General features: G+C 47.0%; 1 protein-coding gene across 4 annotated transcripts in view; it reads left to right on the top strand.

The window, feature by feature from the left end:
• Positions 1 to 12,739, top strand: part of LOC147723070 (INO80 complex subunit C-like) — a 169,995-nt gene extending 157,256 nt beyond the window's left edge. For all 4 annotated transcript variants that reach the window (XM_086965429.1, XM_086965428.1, XM_086965431.1 and 1 more), the window contains exon 6: positions 12,476 to 12,739. In XM_086965429.1, coding sequence (XP_086821555.1) covers positions 12,476 to 12,607 — 132 coding nt within the window. In that variant the 3' untranslated portion in view covers positions 12,608 to 12,739. The remainder of the gene's footprint in view (positions 1 to 12,475) is intronic.
• Positions 12,740 to 20,827: the final 8,088 nt, after the last annotated feature.

Below are 20,827 nucleotides of genomic sequence, written 5' to 3'. Positions count from 1 at the left end.
GTAAGTTATCCACCTCAGGGAGGGGGAGAGAGTAGGAGGAGATAGAATTCAGGCATTTAGATATAATGGCTGCTACCCCACCCCCAGGCCGGTCGCCGGGGCGGTCGGCGTGGAGAATATAATAATCAGGGGGGAGGGCGGCCAGGATGTCCGGGAGGGATTCTGATGTGAGCCACGTTTCTGTGAGCAGAAGCATATCAGGATTAGAATTGGATAACAAGATGAAAATGTCCTCAGTGTTTCACTAGCGAGCGGGTATTCAAATATGATACCCTGATGGACGTGGTGTTCCTGATCAACATAGCTGGAGGTAAGCGTCCACAAGGATGGAGTTGGTCGGGGGGCATAAGGCCAACGGAGGATATGCGACGCATAGCTGTGGAAGATGGCGTGGTGGCTGTATTCTGTAGATCTGAGTGATTGAGGTGAATACCTGATAGGATGGTCAGCGTGGCATGCCCTAAGGCCCGTCCTGGCGCGGGCAGGAGCAGACGGGCTTGCCTTTGGCGCGCCCGCTGCGCTTGTCCGCTGCGCGTACGAGAGATGCACATAATTTGTAGGCGTGGAAGGCAACGTCGGGGGGGCGTGGCCTCAAAAAGGGGCGTGGCCTCGGTCTTCGCCGAGATGAAGATGACGGCGTGGAGAAATTGTAGGCGGTGGGGGCCGCAGCAGCGCTAAATCCGCTGCATGGGACCAACTAGAGGTGTCTGAGGGCGAGTGCACACAAGGTAAAGTGACAATTTCACACAAGAGAAAGTTTTTTAAAATTGCTAAAATTGCTCTCGGCTTCCGCCTCAAGAGCACGATCTGTCTCGGTGCCTGGCGCTTGTATTCAGCGCTTTATAAGGCGATGTAGTATAATTACTAGCATAATCAGTGTGTGTGTGTGTGTGTGTTTTTCTAGGCCTGAAATTTAAGATGCCACCTGGCAGCTCCCCATGAAATAAAGGGGTTTCAAGTTATTTTCCACAAAATGGAGAATAACACTGATTCTAGAATAACTGGAAGGGGGGGGGGGGGGTCTAATGCACAATTGGACCAAAGGAAACCAGCCCAAGTCTGCAGCCATTTACCATTGGAGCAGGTGGTAATGTTCAGGGGGAATTATTTTTGCTTATGGGGGGAGGTATCCTACTTGCCCCCACCCCAGCAATTCCCCCAGTTCACATTTAGAGCAGTCTATGGTATAAAGTTGAGGTTCCTCAAAGTGCTTCTCCCTTTTCAATCCGCCTTTTGAACTGGGACTGACAGCTCAGGAATTCTCCAAAAGCTGTCTTCCCTTCAGTATCTGTAAAATCATCCCATAGTGCTGTTAGATTTGCATTCAATGAGTAGAATTTCTTGAAACTGCTCTTTGTTAATTAAGATATGAACTTCCTTCAAGACGTTCTTGCTTAGCGCCTGCTAGTAATACAAATATTTATGTATGCAAGAGAGTCTTACAGTTATCGGACCGTGTGCCCTCTCAAAGTTGTGTAACTACATAAATTATTGTAATCCTTCCAATTTAACATATTATCTATAATATAGTATTAATGTACATCCCTGGTCTTCCTTGAGAGTGCCTAAATTTGTCATCACTATGTACCAGAATAAAGTAATTTGTACATTTGTCAATGTGCCGTATCACACGCACATATACTCAAGAACCTTTGGGTCCAAAAGAATTCTTTGTAATCCTACAACATTCCATGAAAGTTATGCAGACCAGAGAACCATTCAGGCTCCTCTCTGCACCTCCAAGAGTTGGCAACTGAAAACAAACGAAGTGTATCTTCAACCTCTAGACATTTTTACACTATATCTGATAAAAGAAATCTTCCCTATTCTGGGGATCTGCTTTACCTTCACAAAGAGCTGCAAGTGTTCTAACCTTTCATGATTAACCCCTTCCAATGCAGATTGGAAACATTTTGGAATTGTTTGTAGGTTATTCAAGGCAGGTGAATAATTAAGTAGACACATTTCCACACATTACATCTATTGTAGTAACCCTGTGGTGTCACAAACTGTACTCAGTTTGCAATGTATTGATATAACCCATTCAACTAAGACTTGTACATGGCACTCTGGTCACTTCAGGAGTACAGTACAGTTCTTGTGCTAGAGACTCATTCAAAATATTAAACATCAAAGAAGTTTTTTTTCTGAGGGGTTTGTGGATTAAGATCATGTATGTATGTATGTATGTATAGGCATTTATATAGCGCACTACTTACCCAGAGGGTCCCAAGGCGCTTCGACCGCTGCGAATCCCTTCCTGGCTTCCCTGAGAGATGGCCCCTTAATGGGTATCTCCAGGGTGAGACCAGGCATCCCCGGCGGTCTGGTGGGGCCGTTAGTGAAGATGAGGCAAGCTAATGCCCAGAGTTGCCGAGTGTGATCGCTGATCAGAGTGGGCACCGAGGCGAGAGAATTATCGAGTCCGCTGACCCTGGTCCAGAAACCTGCCGCGCCGGGAATCGAACCCTGGTCCCGGGCCGTCCTCTGCTCTCGGGTCTGCCGCCTCTAACCAGTGAGCCACACTACTTCACTGCTGTGCACATTTCCCCTGTTTATTAGGGTTATTGTGTGTACTCGCCACAGTATTTTTAATAGTGTTTAAGGAAATAGCCATTTAACTGAAAAGGGACAATCTGCAGCTGGGAATAATACTTCAATATAAATCTTTATTTGGTAGATACAATCACCATATAAGAATACAGATAAAAAAAGAATATCAAATTCATGATTGAAAACTACATTTGAGTAACCAATTAATTAAACCATTGTTAAAGCCTTTAAATTTTATGCAGCGTCAGCCGGCTTTTTTATATTTATAATTCCTTCCAAATTTGTATACATGTGCTGTTCTGTCACAATTTCTACGGGCTGTTATCACTCAGAGGAAGCTGCAATAGTGGGAAAAGAACACTGTCTTATCTGAACGGTATTGTTTTTAACAGTTTTATTAGTTTTTAATCTGACTATTGTGTATATTTTATTGTGTATTCTTTTATGATTCACTTTGTTATATCTGATAAAGCTTATTTTCGATATCCGGTCCAAACCTTGTTCAAACCCAAGCTCTGCATTCACAGAAAAGGCTGTGGTAGGCTGGTAAACCTGAAGCAACTTACGTAAAAAATTGTTCCCCATTGTTTGGATCCGCTCCAACGTGGCATACCCCTAGAACTCACTGCCATAACAAAGCTGTGCAATACACTTGGCTTGATAGATTCTTACCAGATCTCTTGGCGCCATGGAGCCAAGCCTATGAGCAAAACTAGAAACCGCCCCCATTGTTTTTACAGACTCGGATGTTAACAATTCTTGGAAACCTTTAATTGAGGCAAAAAGATCAAATAAAACACCCAAGTAAGGGAACGCCTTCATTTTGCTCAGGGTAAAATTGGATATCTTAAATTTTTATTTATTTATTTTATTTAAAGAGTTTTATATAACGCTGGCTAGACCCGAAGGTATCAGAGCGCTTCACATGAGAATCAACAATGTATCAGAAAAAGATCAACAATTACACCATACATCAAAAAAAAAAGCAGTATATTAGGAGAGGAGGGAAAGGAGAGAGAAAAGTAATGGAGGGGGCAGGGAAGGTGCATAAGGGAGGATAAGGGAAGAGACAAGAAGGAGAGACGAAAGGAAGTCTGTCTCAAGACCGACTGGGTAGGTGACAACCAAGGAGGGAGTCCTCGGTCCATCTCCCCTATAGCTAAACCAGGTAGCTCCATCTGGCATCAGACAAAATAGTTCAGTCTCAATACATTGAGAGAGGAGAGAATGAGAGACATAAATAGAGGGAGGATGCAGGAAGAGACAACAGGAAAGACGAAAGGAAGTCTGGCTAAAGACCGACTGGGTAGGTGACGTCCAAGGAGTAAATCTCCGACCTGTCTCCCCATAGCACTGGCTAGACCTGGAGGTATCAGACGCTTTACATGAAGTTCCAGAATGTTACATCAGTTACAAGTTACATATGTTGCAAAAAAACATTTAAAGAGCATAGATGATGAGATAAAATGAGTGTAGACTGGTAAGGGAGTAAGGTAAAAGGGTAGGAGGGAGATACAGAGGAGAGAAGACGAAAAGTCTGCCGAAAGTCTGTTTGGGTAGGTGACGGCCGAGGGGAAAGCCCACAGCCCATCTCCTCTATAGCTATCAAGGTAGCTCCACCGGGCATCGGCCAAACTGCTAGGTCTCAACGGTCAGTGGCAAGTTCACAGATTCCATGCCCTGATGGGTGAGCCGGATGAGGGTTATGCTTGAGGTCTGGTCAATGTCCAATTGTGTCCAAGAGTATTAGCACAACGTGGTAAAGGACCACTGTGGCAGACAGCCTGGGGTCAGGCAAGGGATTCTGCCCCTTGTGTTTCATTCTGCCGGTCCCCATTTTCATCTTTCCCCTATGTATTCACAAGGCCCTAAGGTTAGTCGCACAGCTTCTCGAGGTGTCTCCTAGGCTGTTTCAGTAGGAGACTTCTCCTCGATGCCTATTCAGCTGCCATTTAGGGTCCGGGGTGCAGGAAGAGAGATCGCCAGAGGCGGCACCGAAGCAGGCTCTCAGGGGTGAACGCTGTGTGATCCCCGCTTTCAATGGGGGGTGTTTGGCGCCGGCCCAAGCTGCTCCATGGCACAACAGTGTCCGTTTGCTTCCAGAGGAGTGGAGTATTGTAATGATGCAGCTGCAAAGGGGGACAGGCGGCTGCCATTTTAAGATCCGGCGGTGCGCCTCCGGTTTCACTCTCACTCGTTCATAGAATTCGTGAAGGGACCCCCCTCACCCCAGCATCGTTTCTTCGAGGGGTCAGGGGCCTGGAGGGGGGGGGGGGGGCTGGGGTGAATAGGTTTCCACCGCCACCTCCTGTTGCTGTTCAAAATGTGCTGTACAATTAAGATGGGGGGGATGATGAACAAAGCTCATCCCTGCTTACAGCTACATGTATTTCTGAGCTCCAGAAATATGTATGGTATCTCCGCTGCGGCCGCAGCTCCTTTTTGTAAGCAGAGACCGGGTCCTATGCCACCTTATGCTCCCTGGTGAATGTCCATAGCTGGCGCCATTTTGGAGTCAGGCATGCGATGGTCTGCTTCTTATACCCAATATATCAATGTGTGTTGCCAAAAGGTCTATTGAAGATTGTCGGGAGCCCTCGGCCACCCATATTCACCAACTGGACTCCCGGTCCCCCCCTCCACTACCATTACATATGACTTCGAAAAGTTAACCGACAAGTCAACGTGCCCCATAAGAGACACATACATAGCCAACAGTAAATACAATCTGTGTGCGGCCTGACCCATAAGGACCGCATCATCTGACTATATTAAGACCGGGAGAAATCTATCACCAACCCTAGCCACAGTCAGCCGAAACTCAGCTCTAGGCCATTCACATAAAAGTGAACAAAAAGGGGAAGTATACACCCCTGACGAACCCCAGCGCTCTTCAGAAACAAGCATTGGCATAGCCAATAGGTTTCGCCTTTGGGACCTTATAAGTGTTTAGCCATTCAACAGTTGATGTTGTTGCACAAAGAATATTGTACTGTATAACTAAACTCTTATAAGGTCTCACAGGCGAGACCTATTGGCTATGCCAATGCTTGTTAAAACTAGAAACTGTGGGCAGAGCAGCAGTAGTAAGTAAAGAATATTCCACTTTTTACACAGTAATACATCAATATCATATATGATCATATATGATCCATAGTAAGCGCAAGTAATTAATTTTACGAGCTGATGACCAAGATAATCCTTAATTTTGCTTCAACGACCCTAAAAGGCTCTCAAAACGTACAATCCTTTGCTCCTTACGGAGTAAGGAGGGGGTAGGCAAAGATATTTGCGAGACAGCTTTCAGTAAATGGCCATTTTGCGTGTGTCTCACATGTGCTATAGACGTGTTCACAACGATTGCCTTTTTATTGTTCAACTACCAGGTGAAAGCATAGTCTGCACTTCATACATGTCCTCCTCTTGGCCCAAAGGCCACAGGCCACTGAGCACTTTGGAAATCCAGGACGCGCAGTGGGAATCCATCACTCGCACAAGCCTCGCGCACATCTCACAGAGGCTGTGAAGGTCTTCGCAGCGTACAACTTCACTGCAGGCAGAGCTCAGCGCTCCACCCCAGGTGTGCGACACCTTAACCGACACCAGTGCCTGTCCTCGAAGGGAGCGTGGGAGCTCCTTGCATAAACAGTCCTCTCGCACGACTCAGGAAGGTCCCAGGTGAATAAAGAGCGCGCGGATGGTAAACATTGGCAAGAAGTCCTGACTAGGGGTGCCACTGGTTTTCATGCCTTTGGCCTGACCAGTGATGCCGTATCCAGCTCAAGCATGCCCCCAGCTAGGGCAGGGCAAAGCCGGCAGCGGGGGTGGGGTGGTGCTGGTAAAGAGCTTTTGCTGTGGAGGTGGGGTGTGAAGGGCAGGGGTGATAGTGTTCTAGGTTGGCCCTGTGCCTTTAAGAGGAGCCACACCCGTCTGCTATTGATGCTGCTGGCTGGCCGGGGTTCCTGCTTACTCCTGCCTCTGACGTCCCAGCTGCTCCTGGCATCCTTCAGTCTGCTTTCCACACTGCCCTCCCTCGCAGCTCCCTTTGTCCGCTTAAGAACACACCATGAGCGGGGTAGCGGCCACGCTGGCCAAGGAGCGGGCTCTTGCAGGTGGCCTGGGCACCAACGAGCAGGCGATCAAGTACTTGCAGCAGGACTTCGAGGCGTTGCGCGCCGAGTGCCTGCAGTCGGGCCAGCTCTTGAAGGACATCTTGTTTCTGGCCATTTCCTCCTCCCTGGGCTTCAAGGAGCTGGGACCCGGCTCCTCCAAGGTGCAAGGCGTGAAGTGGAAGCGGCCCACGGTAAGTTGGTTTGACGGCACTTCATGGAGGAAGGGGCCGCGGCTACCTGTGGGCAGCTGAGGACGATGATATGGAGAGAGTGTACGAGGAAGGCGTCGGGGTGGAGACTTGCAAAGTGAGGAGCAGAGACTCGGCGAGTGTCCCGAAGTGAGGGGGTCAAACTGTTAGATGGGGAGAGTTCATTAGTGAGTGCGAGGAACCGTGAGGGGGTGGGGTAGTGAAAAAAAGAGGGACTGTGGAGTGTGAAGGGGTGGCCAGTGTGAGACTAGGACAACAAGCGCACGCCTCGCGCTGAAGGGGGGGAAAAAAGAAGAAGCGGCAGGAGGAGGAGAGGAGAGAGGAGGGGGCTGCGCCAGTTTCCCTTGCGGGAGCGAGCAGGAATCATATGTTTGTAATTAATACATGGTTTGAAAGCTCGCTCCCGCAAGGGAATCTCCAAACAGGCACGCTTTGCATTCAAAGCAATGCAATTCGTGCACGTTTTTGACAGCAAAGCTGAAGCGATTGCTAAAGGTCTTTTCCTATGCAGCGCATGCTCGCTGCGTAGGCGAGACCTAATGAGTGAGTCAATGCTGCACCGAGGCTGAATGGAGATCAGCTAAAAGGGCCAGAATACTTGGATCAACCCTCATCTCACTGAGCAAGGGCCAGAGTTTCACTTGGTTCACCCTATCAAATGCATACGTAAAGTCCATAAATGCCAGATGTAAGAGTCAGACAGTCCACCGTCTATTTATTAATGATTAGATGGAGGTTAAGACATTGATCTGAAGTTGACCTCCCCACCCTAAAACCATATTACATATCACTCAGAATATTGTTTTCTTCTGCCAAGTCGCCCAACCTATTTAAAATCGCCCTCCCCGATATCTTGATAATTGCATCCAATAGAGATATTGGTCGATAATATTGTGGGTTCTCTTTGTTCACCTTCTTAAAAATGGGAACGATCATGGCAGTGGCCTATGAGGGTAACAACCCCTCCTGTGCAGCTCCATTCAAGACCTGCGTTAAGATTGGGGGCCAGACATCTATGATTGCTTTAACCCCTTTCATGCGGCTCCCAGCCGTCATCAGCACACGAGCACCGTAGTGCATGACGGCTGGGGGCTGTCATCAGCATGGAAGGGGTTAAACAGATCTGGTGGTATACTGTCAGCGCCCTGGCCCTTGTTGCTGGACAAGGCAAGAATTCCTTGTGTGACTTCCTCTAGGGTGAAGAACACTTGGTTACTAACTGTAAAAGGTACAATGGGGTTGTAACACCACCACGCCCCCTGATATAAATGCCCTCAAAATGTACTGTTGTTCTGGGATGTGATGGCATAAGAGCAGGCCAGAGCCCTCTGCAAACCAAGGCCTGTTAACTACACTCTAAAAGAGACGGCTGGCCCCCATCTCACAGGCTGGACAGAGCTCTTGAGTACGAAGCTGAAGGCTAGATTTTTCAGATTTCTCGTCTTCCAGTAGCTGTGTAGCTGCCACTAATGCTAGTTCACCTGCGAAACACTGTTGTTTCTTCAGTAAAACCACTCCAGGCACCTTACCTTCTTGTCTGAACTGAAAGCAGACCAGATTCAGAAATTGGTCTTGGTAATTTACTCTCTGCTTAATTTTGCCAATTAGGACATTGCTCCCAAGGATCAATCCCTCGGGCATCTTCCTTGCAAGAGGTTGCATTTTGGGTACGGGAGCTTCAGTTCAGTAATGGAAGTGAGGATAAATACCAGATGCATGAGTCTTCATTTGTGAAGATGGCTTAAGGGCTCCAGAAGCTTGGGAACTGCAAGCATCCTGCTTATGGTTCATAACCATTGTGAGAAGTTGGCCTGGTATATGCTATCCACTAATTAAAGTGGGCATCTTGCACCAGTCCAAACAACCCTTATGATTTGTGAGGTCAAAGATAACCTTTAGAAAACTATCCTAGTGGTAGCTGTGGAGAGCAGCCTTCAGGCTTAATCTTGAAGGAATGTAAATCAGCTTGTTTTACCAGAATATCTCCTCCTATATTGATTAAATGAAAGGAGAACCACACAGTAGTTATATAAAAATATTTATTTATTAATATAACCCTCTCTACTATCCTGTACACAAGGATAGAACACACCGCACACAATACAAGATCAATAAAAGAGTTGTAAATAGCACAATACACATTGGGTTCCAGGGAGAGACCAAACCATATACTAAAATAGTAGTATAACAATCACAACTTGAGTCAAGACACTAAGCATGTAGAATCGTTGGGACTCCAAGAAACCACCCAAGGTGATTAGACTGGGACCCCACGGAGGACGGGTGTAGTGTGCGAACACGACTGCGGGCTCCATACAATTCTATGTGAAAGTCACGGTTACTGTTTTAAAGTTTAAGGACCCTTCTAAGAGGACTTCGAGCAAACCCTTTGGCACTTAAGAGGTTGGAGAGCCAACCCACCTGTGGATACTGTGGTAGCAGAGTTACCTATCCCAGAGGAGCTGGGTGCATAGGGCTGGAGTGGTGTCAGGCACCGCTGTCGTTCTCAACGGAGAGCTGTGAAAATGTACTGCTACTGTGAAGGTGAAGAGGGTCCAGAGCCTGGATTTTGGAAGGAAGGAAGGAACCTGAAAGCAGACTGGACAGAGTCTGGGTCACTGCAGGGTGACCAGGGGCTCGGTAGACGGATGCCCACCAATGTTGGGTGCTTCAGGTGTGAAGAAGGGATGCTTGACTCTGCAGCCACGAGGACCAGGATAAGTTGAAGAGGACCAGGAGCCGAAGGTGAGCTGTGCCACGAAGGACGTTGGGTGGTGAGGGATCGGTGTCTGACTGGAGCACCAGCAAGCCTTGGCAAAAGCAACCCACGGAGGAAGGTTAAGTCGGTTACGGTGTGGACGAGCAAGGTCCAGGAGACTCACCAAGCAATGTGGAGTCAGGGCACATCTGGAGCAACCAGGGAAGCCCAACAGAAGATTACCCTCAGGGGGACCCACAGACCAAAGGACCAGGAGTTGCTAGGGGATGTCGAGCAAGATTGCAAAGTATCAGCCTATGAAGCACTCTGTGCGAGGAGGCCTTAGTTCTTTGGTGCAAATACTGCTCAGGGTCAGATCTACACTGAGTCCAATGCCTAAGCTCGAATCGCAAACAAGCATATGCAACTGCAAATGGATGTGGTGCACAGGGGTTCGGGTTATGCAGTCCCCACGAGGGTTACTGTCCTCAAACTTGCTGAGAGGGCAGATCGATCTCAGGGACCTTCAGAAACCCACCTCCTGTTTTGCTGAAATCTTCGGAGTCTGCAGGAGCAGCAGGTCGGTCAGTTGCGTTACAGTGCCTGCAGTTGCAGGGGAGTGACTCCTTTGCTCCAAGTGAGATTCTTCAGTTGTCCTTAGTGCACCACAGGTCCTGCACGGAGCCTGTAACGAGCAATGGCACAGACAAAGCTTTGGACGGAGAGGTAGACTGGACTTCAACTGGGCCCGACTTAGGGTGTCCTGGCGGTCGAAGGTCAGTGGTTTCTTCTTATAGAATCTTGTCCACGTAAAATCTAAAGTATCACAGCCAGGTAAGCTCTTATGTACCCATGGGAGAGGGTTGGACAGATTTCGGGTACCCTCCTAGGCGAGGGACAGGACAGAGAGGTGGTTACACCCATGTCCTTTGTCCAGTTTAGCGCCAGAGTAGGAGCCAATGGCTCCCAGAACTCATTTGAGCTGGACTATGCACTGGGAGCACATTTGGTGTCCCTGTGCAGACTTTCAGGCACCCAGCCCCAATACACTAAATCCTGTCTTGGAGTTGGTCACACCTCCCTGTCACAGGATGCCTATTGGGCTGCCTTCCCCTGCTCGAGATTGGCTCAGCAGCATGAGGGCAGAAATGTCTCTGGTTGGCAGCATCCATTTTGTGCTGTCTGGGTCGAGAAGGCTGGCACCGGATAGACCTGTGACCCCACGAAGCTTTGTTCTGAAGGTTGGAATCATACCTCCCACACCTGTTACCGGTGTGGTGGTATGATTCGAGGGTGTTTGATACCAAACATATGTTTCTATGCAGCTGTTTTTAAGATAGCATTTACCGCGCGGTTATAATACACCTCTACCTATGTGTCCGGCTGAGTCACAGACCACCCGGGAGAATGGTCTCCGAAGAGCCTTGCTGCTCGCTTTTGTTTATTTAAACCTGTTATATTTGATAGAGAGCATGTGTTCTCTGAGAACTCGTGCATGTAGATTTCCTTCTGACATTTTTCCACTCTTCCCCATGCTTTCTTAACTCTGGATACATTAATCTGGAAGTTAGGCATGCTTTGCTCTTTTCCCTTATTACCACTATGGATGTACCTTTTGATAATCAACAATTCAGGTGTAAAGACGATAATGATAGCGGCTGCCCATATGTAGAACAACTTGTGTCACACAATGCTACACTCTGCCTGAATGTAAGATGGGCTCCATATACTCAGAATATGTAGCGCCGGAAGTGCATTGCATACATCTGTTCATTGCTTTCTCTGTATCTATGCAGAATTTGACCATGATGTTCTACCAAACAGGTTTACATATGCCTAAACTGCCCAATGTTCCTTTTTTCTCTCATATCAGACTGGGTTGCAGTGGAATCTGCCAACATGTAAAGAATGGGAAAGAGTCCGAATGTAATAGTAGGGGAAAGTTATCTTCATGCTTACTTCCAGCACTTTGGTTATTTGCAATTATTAATGACCATCTGATCCCTCAGCCTTTGACCACAATACTCACACTGATTGGTTGATGAATCGGTGCTTACACACAAGAACGGGGCGTGCCTCATTTGATTCATGAATGGTTGTGTGGTACTGACATGTAAAGATGTGACGTAAAAGTACCAGAAGTAGTTTCTGGCCCCACCACTAGGTGGCCATGTACCCATATTCTGTTAAAAAGAAAGAGCGTAAGGACTAAGAAGAATAGAGTTATCATGAAGGTATCCATGTAGCTTAAGCTTTGCTTATTCACTCATTGCGAGAAAAGAGTATGAGTTACAACTGACAAACTACCATGTTCTTCTAGTAGAGCTTTCCCTCAATACCATTTAGATCGTATGCAAAGGAAACTGAATTAGAGACTAGACATTCTTCGTGCACCCCACTTGGACCTCTCTGAAGCAGTGACCAACATAAATAAAGATAACTCCAGTAGAGAACCTAAAATCTGGGTTCTCTACTGGAGTCCGGGTTCATGTAGGACTCTCATGGTAAATGATAAAACTGTATCATATTCCTTCTTATGAGGATGATTACCAGCGGAGCCCTCGAAAGCTGTGTTTGACCAATGTGGCAAGGTTAGAGTTAAAACTAGATCCGGGATAGTCTTTCCGCTAGAAAGATGCTGAAGATACATCTACCACTCTGGTCGATCTGGTACTCTTAGTTCTGTAATATCATCGCGCTGTACCAACCACATGTTTATTTAATCAATGAGAGGGGCTTATTTTTCCCTGAACTGGGAGTAGCAAGAAATTCTGAATTTTCAGAGCAGTGTGACATTTTTTTACTTTATTTTTATGTCTGTTATTGTCTTTACTAATAAAGTCTTCAAGATCATATTATAATAGTCATAAAATGTGAGAAATAAAATGTTTCTTTTTTTTCAGGCAAATTACACGGACCCTCAAAGCAAATTGAGATACAGTACAATTGAAGAATTTAATTATATCCGTATGCTCCCAACAGATGTTATTACAGGTTACCTTGCCTTAAGGAAAGCAACCAGTGTAGTTCCATAGAAGTCTTAACGACAGAAAGAATAATCTTTGAGAAGAATTCTGGCTAATATTACATATGATTGTCAAGAAAGGAGCGCAAATTCTTCCTTATGTATAATCACATTTTGTTATTAAATTAAATACTTTCATCAACCAGAATGCTTTTTAGTATTTCTTACCGAAGTAAACATTGTGTATTGTTACTCTTGTGGTCTAGAATACATATAAGAGTTCTAGATTTGAATGTGTGTGATATATACTCAATCATCATGCTGTTTTTTTCATAGTAAAACAGTCCCTTGTGCTTCTGTTGGAATAGTGGAAATACTCCCTGGCAGTCGGAATGATACACCACATAGCATGAGGTGAGAGTGTAATACTCCTCTGGGTGGAGCTACCATCCACTCTATTTTAAAGACTTGGTAACAATATGTTTCGCAGACAGATTTTTAGGTCTGGTTTGACAGAGCAGCTAACAGGAATGTGGCTATAAACCTCATGCTTGTGTATTATGTTATCATGGAGACTAATAAACGGACATTGAGTGGATGTCTGCACACCCATCAAAGGCACTTGACCATGTGAATTTTACTACATGGATACCATTTGTTGAGAAACGTATACACGAAGACTGATTTTTTTTTTTAAAAAAGCACAACGCAGCACCGCAACTGCATTGCGCGAGAGAGAGCAGAGCAGCATCATACCTAGTAAGATATGATGCTGTTAACTGCAGCCTACAGTGTGCTAGCACAGGTAAAGAGGAAATATGAGAGAATATAGAGAAATCGAATATGTGAACAGAATATTGTGTCAAAATATCGGGGACCAAAATATGAAGAGGGTAAGTGCAATGAGGTAAGTATAGATTTACTATTAACTCTATCATCAAGGTACATATATGTGCAGTTAAGTATAGTTAAAGTTTGCTTACCTTCACAATATTTTTGTCCTCGATATTCTTGGCACAATGTTTTATCTCTAGTTTGCGCAGACTTTAGGCTACTATGTGCTAATGAACACATCCTTGTACCATAGTACAAGGGTATGTACCTTCCATAAGGAATTGTTCTTATACTAGGAGAGACCCTTTCCAGTATAAAAACTATCCTTTAACACTTTTCCTGCTTGTATGTGTGTTGTACAATGCAGCACATATGCAAGGTAGGAAAAACAAGGAGTTAAATAATTTGCAGGAGTGTACAATTTGTAAAATCCCTGCGAGTGTTCTTAGATAGGGATTTTCATCCAAACCCATGGTTGCTTGCATGAAAGCACCCATGTACCTCCGATGGAATGCCCCCTTGACGCAAAGTAACACAATGGAGTGCATAGCACAACTTTGCGTTACTTTGGGAAACTATCCAACAGAAATACTGAGTTGGGTCAGGTTTACGCTACAAAGAAATGCAAACCTGGGGCCAAGCATTAGTTAATCAGGTGCTAAACGCCAACCTTAAGTTGTAAATAACCCTCTTTAAATTTTGTGTTGCACGCAATTCTTTAAAAGGATCTAGTCATTTCTGCAGCCCTCTTTCAACTAGATATCGGAGCTCTCATTGGCACTCTCAGGACATAGTACAAGGTGACCCACTGGTAGATACAAATGGTGTTAAAAAGGGGTTGACTTCTCGCTGCACTCAACTCTTTAAACTGATGCTATTTCTTTGGGTGGTATGTAACTTTTACAAACAATCATTTGATAGAAATTAGCATATTGCTAAAAGGTAAACTCAAAATAGTGACTCACTATTTAGAAATCAAAGCATTTGTGATTAAAATGCATGGTATTTATTTAGCAGGTGCAAAACACATTGAATTATGAATTTCCTAAACAGATGGTAACTAGGTGCAAAGTATAAAAGGAGTGCCAAAGTGCCTTGCAATCTTTCACAATGGCTGCATTGTATACTGTAGTGAGGAGAATGCAAATTCTAGAAGGTTGACACAGGAGGAGGAGGAGAAGAAAAAAGATTCATGCAAAGGGTCCCTTTAATGCTATGGCATCGCATTTGGGCAAAGGAAGAAGCAGCTCTAAATCGTTCCATTGTTTTCGATTGTTTAAAATTGGATCACTTCAGGAAAATCCCTTGGATTTCATATATTAGTGATTTCCTGGGGAAACTTGGACTTCCAGACTGCTTTGAAAGCCCTAGTAATATAGCCAAAATACCGAGGACTAAGTTGAAAAAATAAAGCTTATCTCATCTGTACTTAGTCAGAGATAATATGGAGAGGGGAAAAAAAGGGTTGTTGACTATTCATTACTGATTTGTAAACCAGGCTTTGCGCCATACCTCTCTTTTTGTTTTAATCACATCAAAATGTTTTATTTGAGAAGATTTAGGATGGGTACCTCCCACCTATTGTCATATCCACGAGACGCATATTGTGACGCCAACCTGGAATTGTGCCCATGCGTCTCAGAGTGCACTGGTCTGACTAAGACGTGCTTTCTTTAAACCACTTTTACGATTTTTAAACATTCGTAAGTGTCAGGCCGCGTTAAATCATCTTCAACTGTTAAATGACAAATTTATTTGTTTAATGGTGTACAAGTATATTTCCACGGCTGTCCCGCAGCGGAATGTTGTTGGAAAATGATCATTATGTATATGAATTATATCATTTAGATCATTCATGCTCATTTTTTGAGTTTTTTTGCGTGGAAATAGAACATGACATTGTCTTACATATAATTTTAACTATCTGCAACTACCATTATCATGGACTCATGATTATCTGTTGGTATTTTATCTTATCATGAATTGTTTGATGAAATGTATTTTATGACGTTTTCTTTTATGGCTGGTTTTCAGCCAAATAAAGACTTTTGATGATACTGTAGTGAGGAGAATGCAAATTCTAGAAGCTTGACTAAGGATGAGGAGGAGAAGAAAAAAGATTTATGCAAAGGGTGACTTTGGTAAACCTGTATCTGAGCAAACTGACAAGGAGGTTTATGCCAAACAGGTTATTTGGAGCTTACAAAAATTGAACCCGGTACTTAGCAGGCCTACCCAGAGCAGTGAAGCAATACCTACACATATTCAGGTATTGTGCAGTTTACACCTGCTAGCTTGTGGGAGCTACTAACCCACTGTGGCTTTTACAGGTGGAATTTCACAGAGTACTTTGTGTGGTTTTCAGGAGTTTTCTAGAGGCAATATTGTCTACAAAGAATTCCCACATTTCCTTCCCTAGTACAGAGTGTAGGAAAGTAGGATCTGTTTTTTATGGTTACCCCCACTTTTTGCTTCATGTTCTACTGTTTTTGACTAGTCGTACTGGGGTCCGGATTAAGGAGAAAGCAGATTGACTGGGATCCTGCTAAACTATTACGTTCTGTACTTAGATACACGCCAGATTGGATACTAGGGTGCCCTTGTCAGTCCATAGTATATGGTACCCATGGCCTAGATATTCCAGAGGCCTACCCTGGGTTGAAGTAGATATTATGCCAACCATGAAAGGCCATTCAAAATGCAACTACAGGTCTGCCATTGCAGCCTGTGTAAGGTGGTGCATGCACCACTTACTTAGATATAGGTTTTAAGTGCGGTGACCCTTAAGATATAGATTTACTATAAGTCACCCCTAAAGCAGGCCTTAACAGTCATGAAGGCCGGGTGCTGGGTATTACGTGAGAGGGTGCCCCTGCATGAGCAGGACACCCCTGCAGCCTATGGAGTCCATTCTCCCGGGTAGCTAGTGCTACAGCCATTTACGACATAGAGTGGCATTATGCAACTTTGTGATGAACTTCTCTGACACCAAGCACGATAGGGTTCGTTGCAGCTGTTTTAAACATATTGGAATCATACCCCCACAGCGGTAACCATTGTGGGAGGTATGATCATTGGGTCCCTGGTGTTCCCGGTACCAGTCTACTAGCCCCGGGCAGCACAAAATGGTTGCTGTCGACCAGAGACCCATTTCTGCCCTGCTTGAGTCCAGCTCAAGCAGAGGAAGACAAAACAATAGGCATCCTGTCACAGGGAGGTGTGACCACCTCCCAGACAGGATTTATTGTATTAGGCCTTGGTGGGTGCGCTTGCCAGCAATGGAAAGTCTGCATGAGGGGCACATTTGGTGTCCCTGTGCCTAGTCCTGTTCAAACAAGTCCTGGAGGCTTTGGCTCCTGCTCTGGTGCAAAACTGGACAAAGGACATGGGAGTAACCTCCCCACTATCCAGACCCTCCCCTGGGAGGGTCCCCTAAATCTGTACAACCTTCTCCCGTGGGTACATTAGGACTTACCTGGCTGTAGGACCCTAGATTCGATGTGGAAAAGATTCGGAATCCGAAACCACTGAACTTAGTCTCCCTCTCCGTTTGGGCCAGACTTCGACCATCTGGACACACAAAGTCCAGACTGAAGCATCAACTGTGCCCTTGCATCATACTGGATCTGTGCAGGACCTGTGGAGCATCAAGGACAACTGGAGATACCGCCGTTGGAGTGAAGCACTGCAACCCTGCACATCTGTGTTTGCACATCAGGTGGCATAGTGCAGATGACAATAATACACGCTTTTGAAAACACAACATATCACCACCAATAATACCACCCCCAAGCAATACCACCACCGGCGATACCAGTGCCACCACCACCAATACTACCATCACCATCAGTACCACCACCATCAGTACCGCCACCAAAACCAGTACCACCATCAGTACCAATACCACCACCACCAGTACCCCCACCAATACCACCACCTCCAATACCACCCCCCACCAGTACCCCCACCAATACCACCACCACCCACCAGTACCACCATCACAACAACCAGTACCACCACAAGTACCGTCACCACCAGCAGTATATGTCTAACCAGTACCACCACAAACAGTACCAAAACCAGTACCACCACCAGTGCCAGTATCACCACACAGTACCACCATCAATACAACCATTGCCACCACAAGTACCACCACCACCAGCAGTACCAGTACAACCAGTCACACCACCACTAGTGCCACCACCACCCACCAGTACCACCAAAACCAGTACCACAACCAGTACCACCACCACCCACCAGTACCACCACAACCAGTACCACCACCACCCACCAGTACCACCACCACCCACAGTACCACAACAACCCACCAGTACCACCACAAGTACCGCCACCACCAGCAGTACCAGTACAACCACTACCAGTACCACAACTATCAGTACCACAATTACCACTAGTACCACCACCAGTACCACCACCCAAACCAGTACCACCACAAGTACTGCCGCCACCAGTACCACCACCACCAGTGCGACCACCACCAGTACCACCACAAACAGTACCAAAACCAGTACCACCACCCACCAGTACCACCACCACCCACCAGTACCACCAGTACCACCACCACCCACCAGTACCACCACCACCCACCAGTACCACAAGTACCGCCACCACCAGCAGTACCAGTACCACCACCACCAGTGCCACCAACTCCAGTACCACCAAAAACGGTAGCAAAACCAGTACCACCACCACCACCATTGCCACAATCACCAGTACCACCACCACCAGTACAACCACCACCCACCAGTACCACCTCCAGTACCACCACAAACGGTACTGGTTATACTGGTGGTGGTACTGTTTGTGGTGGTACTGGTGGTGGTACTGGTTATACTGGTGGTGGTACTGGTTGGTGGTGGTACTGGTTATACTGGTGGTGGTACTACCACCACCAGTATAACCAGTACCACCACCAGTGCCACCTCCAGTACCTCCACAATTACCGCCAACACCACCGTCACCACAACAAGTACCACCAACAGTACAGCCAGTGCCACCACCACCACTACCAAAATTACCACTAGTACCACCACCAGTACAGCCAACCCCAACAATACCACCACCCTCCACCAGTACCACAACCAGTACCACCACCATCACCAGTACCACCACCAGTGCCACGCCCAGTAACACCAGTACTACAAGTACCACCACCATCACCACAACCATTACCACCACCAGTGCCACCACCAGTATCTACAGTACCACCGCCAATACAACAAGTACCACCACCAGTACCATCACTAGTACCAATACCATTACCACCATCAATACCACCACCAGTACAACCAGTACCACCACCAGTACAACCACTACCACCACCAGTTTCACCACCACCAGCAATACCAACAACGCCAATATCACCACCACAAGCACCACCAAAACCAGTGCCACCACCAGTACCACCACCAGTACCACCACCAACCATTACCACCACCAGTACAACCAGTACCACCACCAGTACAATCAATACCACCACCATTACCACCATCACTCCCACCAATACCACCACCTCCAGTTCCATCACCACTACCACAAGCTCCATCAGCACCACCAATACTACCACCAGTGCCACCAGTACCACAACTACCAATACCACAATTGCCACCAGTGCCGCCACCAGTACCACCACCATTGCCACCACCACCATCAGTGCCGCCACCAGTACAACCAGTACCACCACTAACCAGTACCACCACCAGTACAACCAGTACCACCACCATCACCAGTACCAACACCACCATTGCCACCACCAGTACCACCACCACCACAATCAGTACCACCAAAACCAGTACCAACACCAGTACCATCAAAACCAGTACCACCACCAGTACAACCAGTACCACCACCAGTGCCACCACCACCACCAGTGCCACCAAAACCAGTGCCACCAAAACCAGTGCCACCACAACCAGTGCCACCAAAACCAGTACCAGTACAACCAGTACCACCAAAACCAGTACCACCACCACTGCCACCAGTACCACAACTACCAATACCACAATTGCCACTAGTACCACCACCATTGCCACCACAACCAGTACCACCACCTGTACAACCAGTGCCACCACCACCAGAACCTCCAGTACCACCACACACAATACCACAACCAGTACCACCACCAGTACCACTACCACCCACCAGTACCACCACAAGTATCGCCACCACCAGTACAACCAGTACCACCACCCACCAGTACCACCACCACCCACCAGTATCACCACAAGTACTGCCACCACCAGCAGTACCACCAGTAACACCACAAGTACAACCAGTACCTCCACCAGTACAACTAATACCACCACCAGTACAACCACCACCAGTACCTCCAGTACCACCACCACCACCACCAGTACCTCCACAAGTACCGCCAGCAGTACCAGTGCAACCAGTACCACCAGTACCACCACCACAACCAAAACCAGTACCACCACCACCAGTTCCACCCCACCAGTACCCCCACCATTACCAGTACCACCACCAATACCCCCCCACCCACCAGTACCACCACCTGTACCACCATCACCACCACCACCAGTAGTACCACCACCACCCACCAGTACTACCACCTCCCACCAGTACCACCAGAAGTACCACCACCACCCACCAGTACCTCCACAAGTACCGCCAACACCAGCAGTACAAGTACCACCACCACCAGTACCACCGCCACCACCCACCAGTACCACCACCACCACCCACCAATACTACCACCAGTACCACCAGCAGTACTACCACCATCACCACCACCACCAGTAGTACCACCAGCAGTACCACCACCACCCACCAGTACCTCCACAAGTACCGCCAACACCAGCAGTACCAGTGCCACCACCCACCAGTACCACCACCACCCACCAGTACCTCCACAAGTACCGCCAACACCAGCAATACCAGTACCACTCACCATTGCCACCACCACTCACCATTGCCACCACCACTCACCAGTACCACCACCACCACCAGTACCACCACCACCACCAGTACCACCACCATTGCCACCAACACCAGTATCACCACAACCACAAGTACCACCACCTCCACCAGTACCACCACCACAACCAGTACCACCAAAACCAGTACCACCAAAACCAGTACCACCACCACCAGTGCCACCCCCACCAGTACCACCACCCACTAGTACTACAAGTACCGGCAACACCAGCAGTACCAGTACCACTACCACCAGTGCCACCACCACCAGTAACACCACCACCCACCAGTACCACCACCAGTATCACCACCACCAGCAGTACCACCACCAGTGCCACCACCACCAGTACCACCACCTCCAGTACCAGTACCACCACCACCAGTATCACCACAAGTACTGCCACCACCAGCAGTACCAGTACAACCAGTACCACCACCAGTACAACCAGTACCACCAAAACCAGTACCACCACCAGTACAACCAGTACCACCACCATCACCA

Source organism: Lissotriton vulgaris, chromosome 4_1 (assembly GCF_964263255.1).
Source record: "Lissotriton vulgaris chromosome 4_1, aLisVul1.2, whole genome shotgun sequence".
NCBI lineage: Eukaryota > Metazoa > Chordata > Amphibia > Caudata > Salamandridae > Lissotriton > Lissotriton vulgaris.
This window is presented reverse-complemented; position numbering and strand designations above follow the sequence as displayed.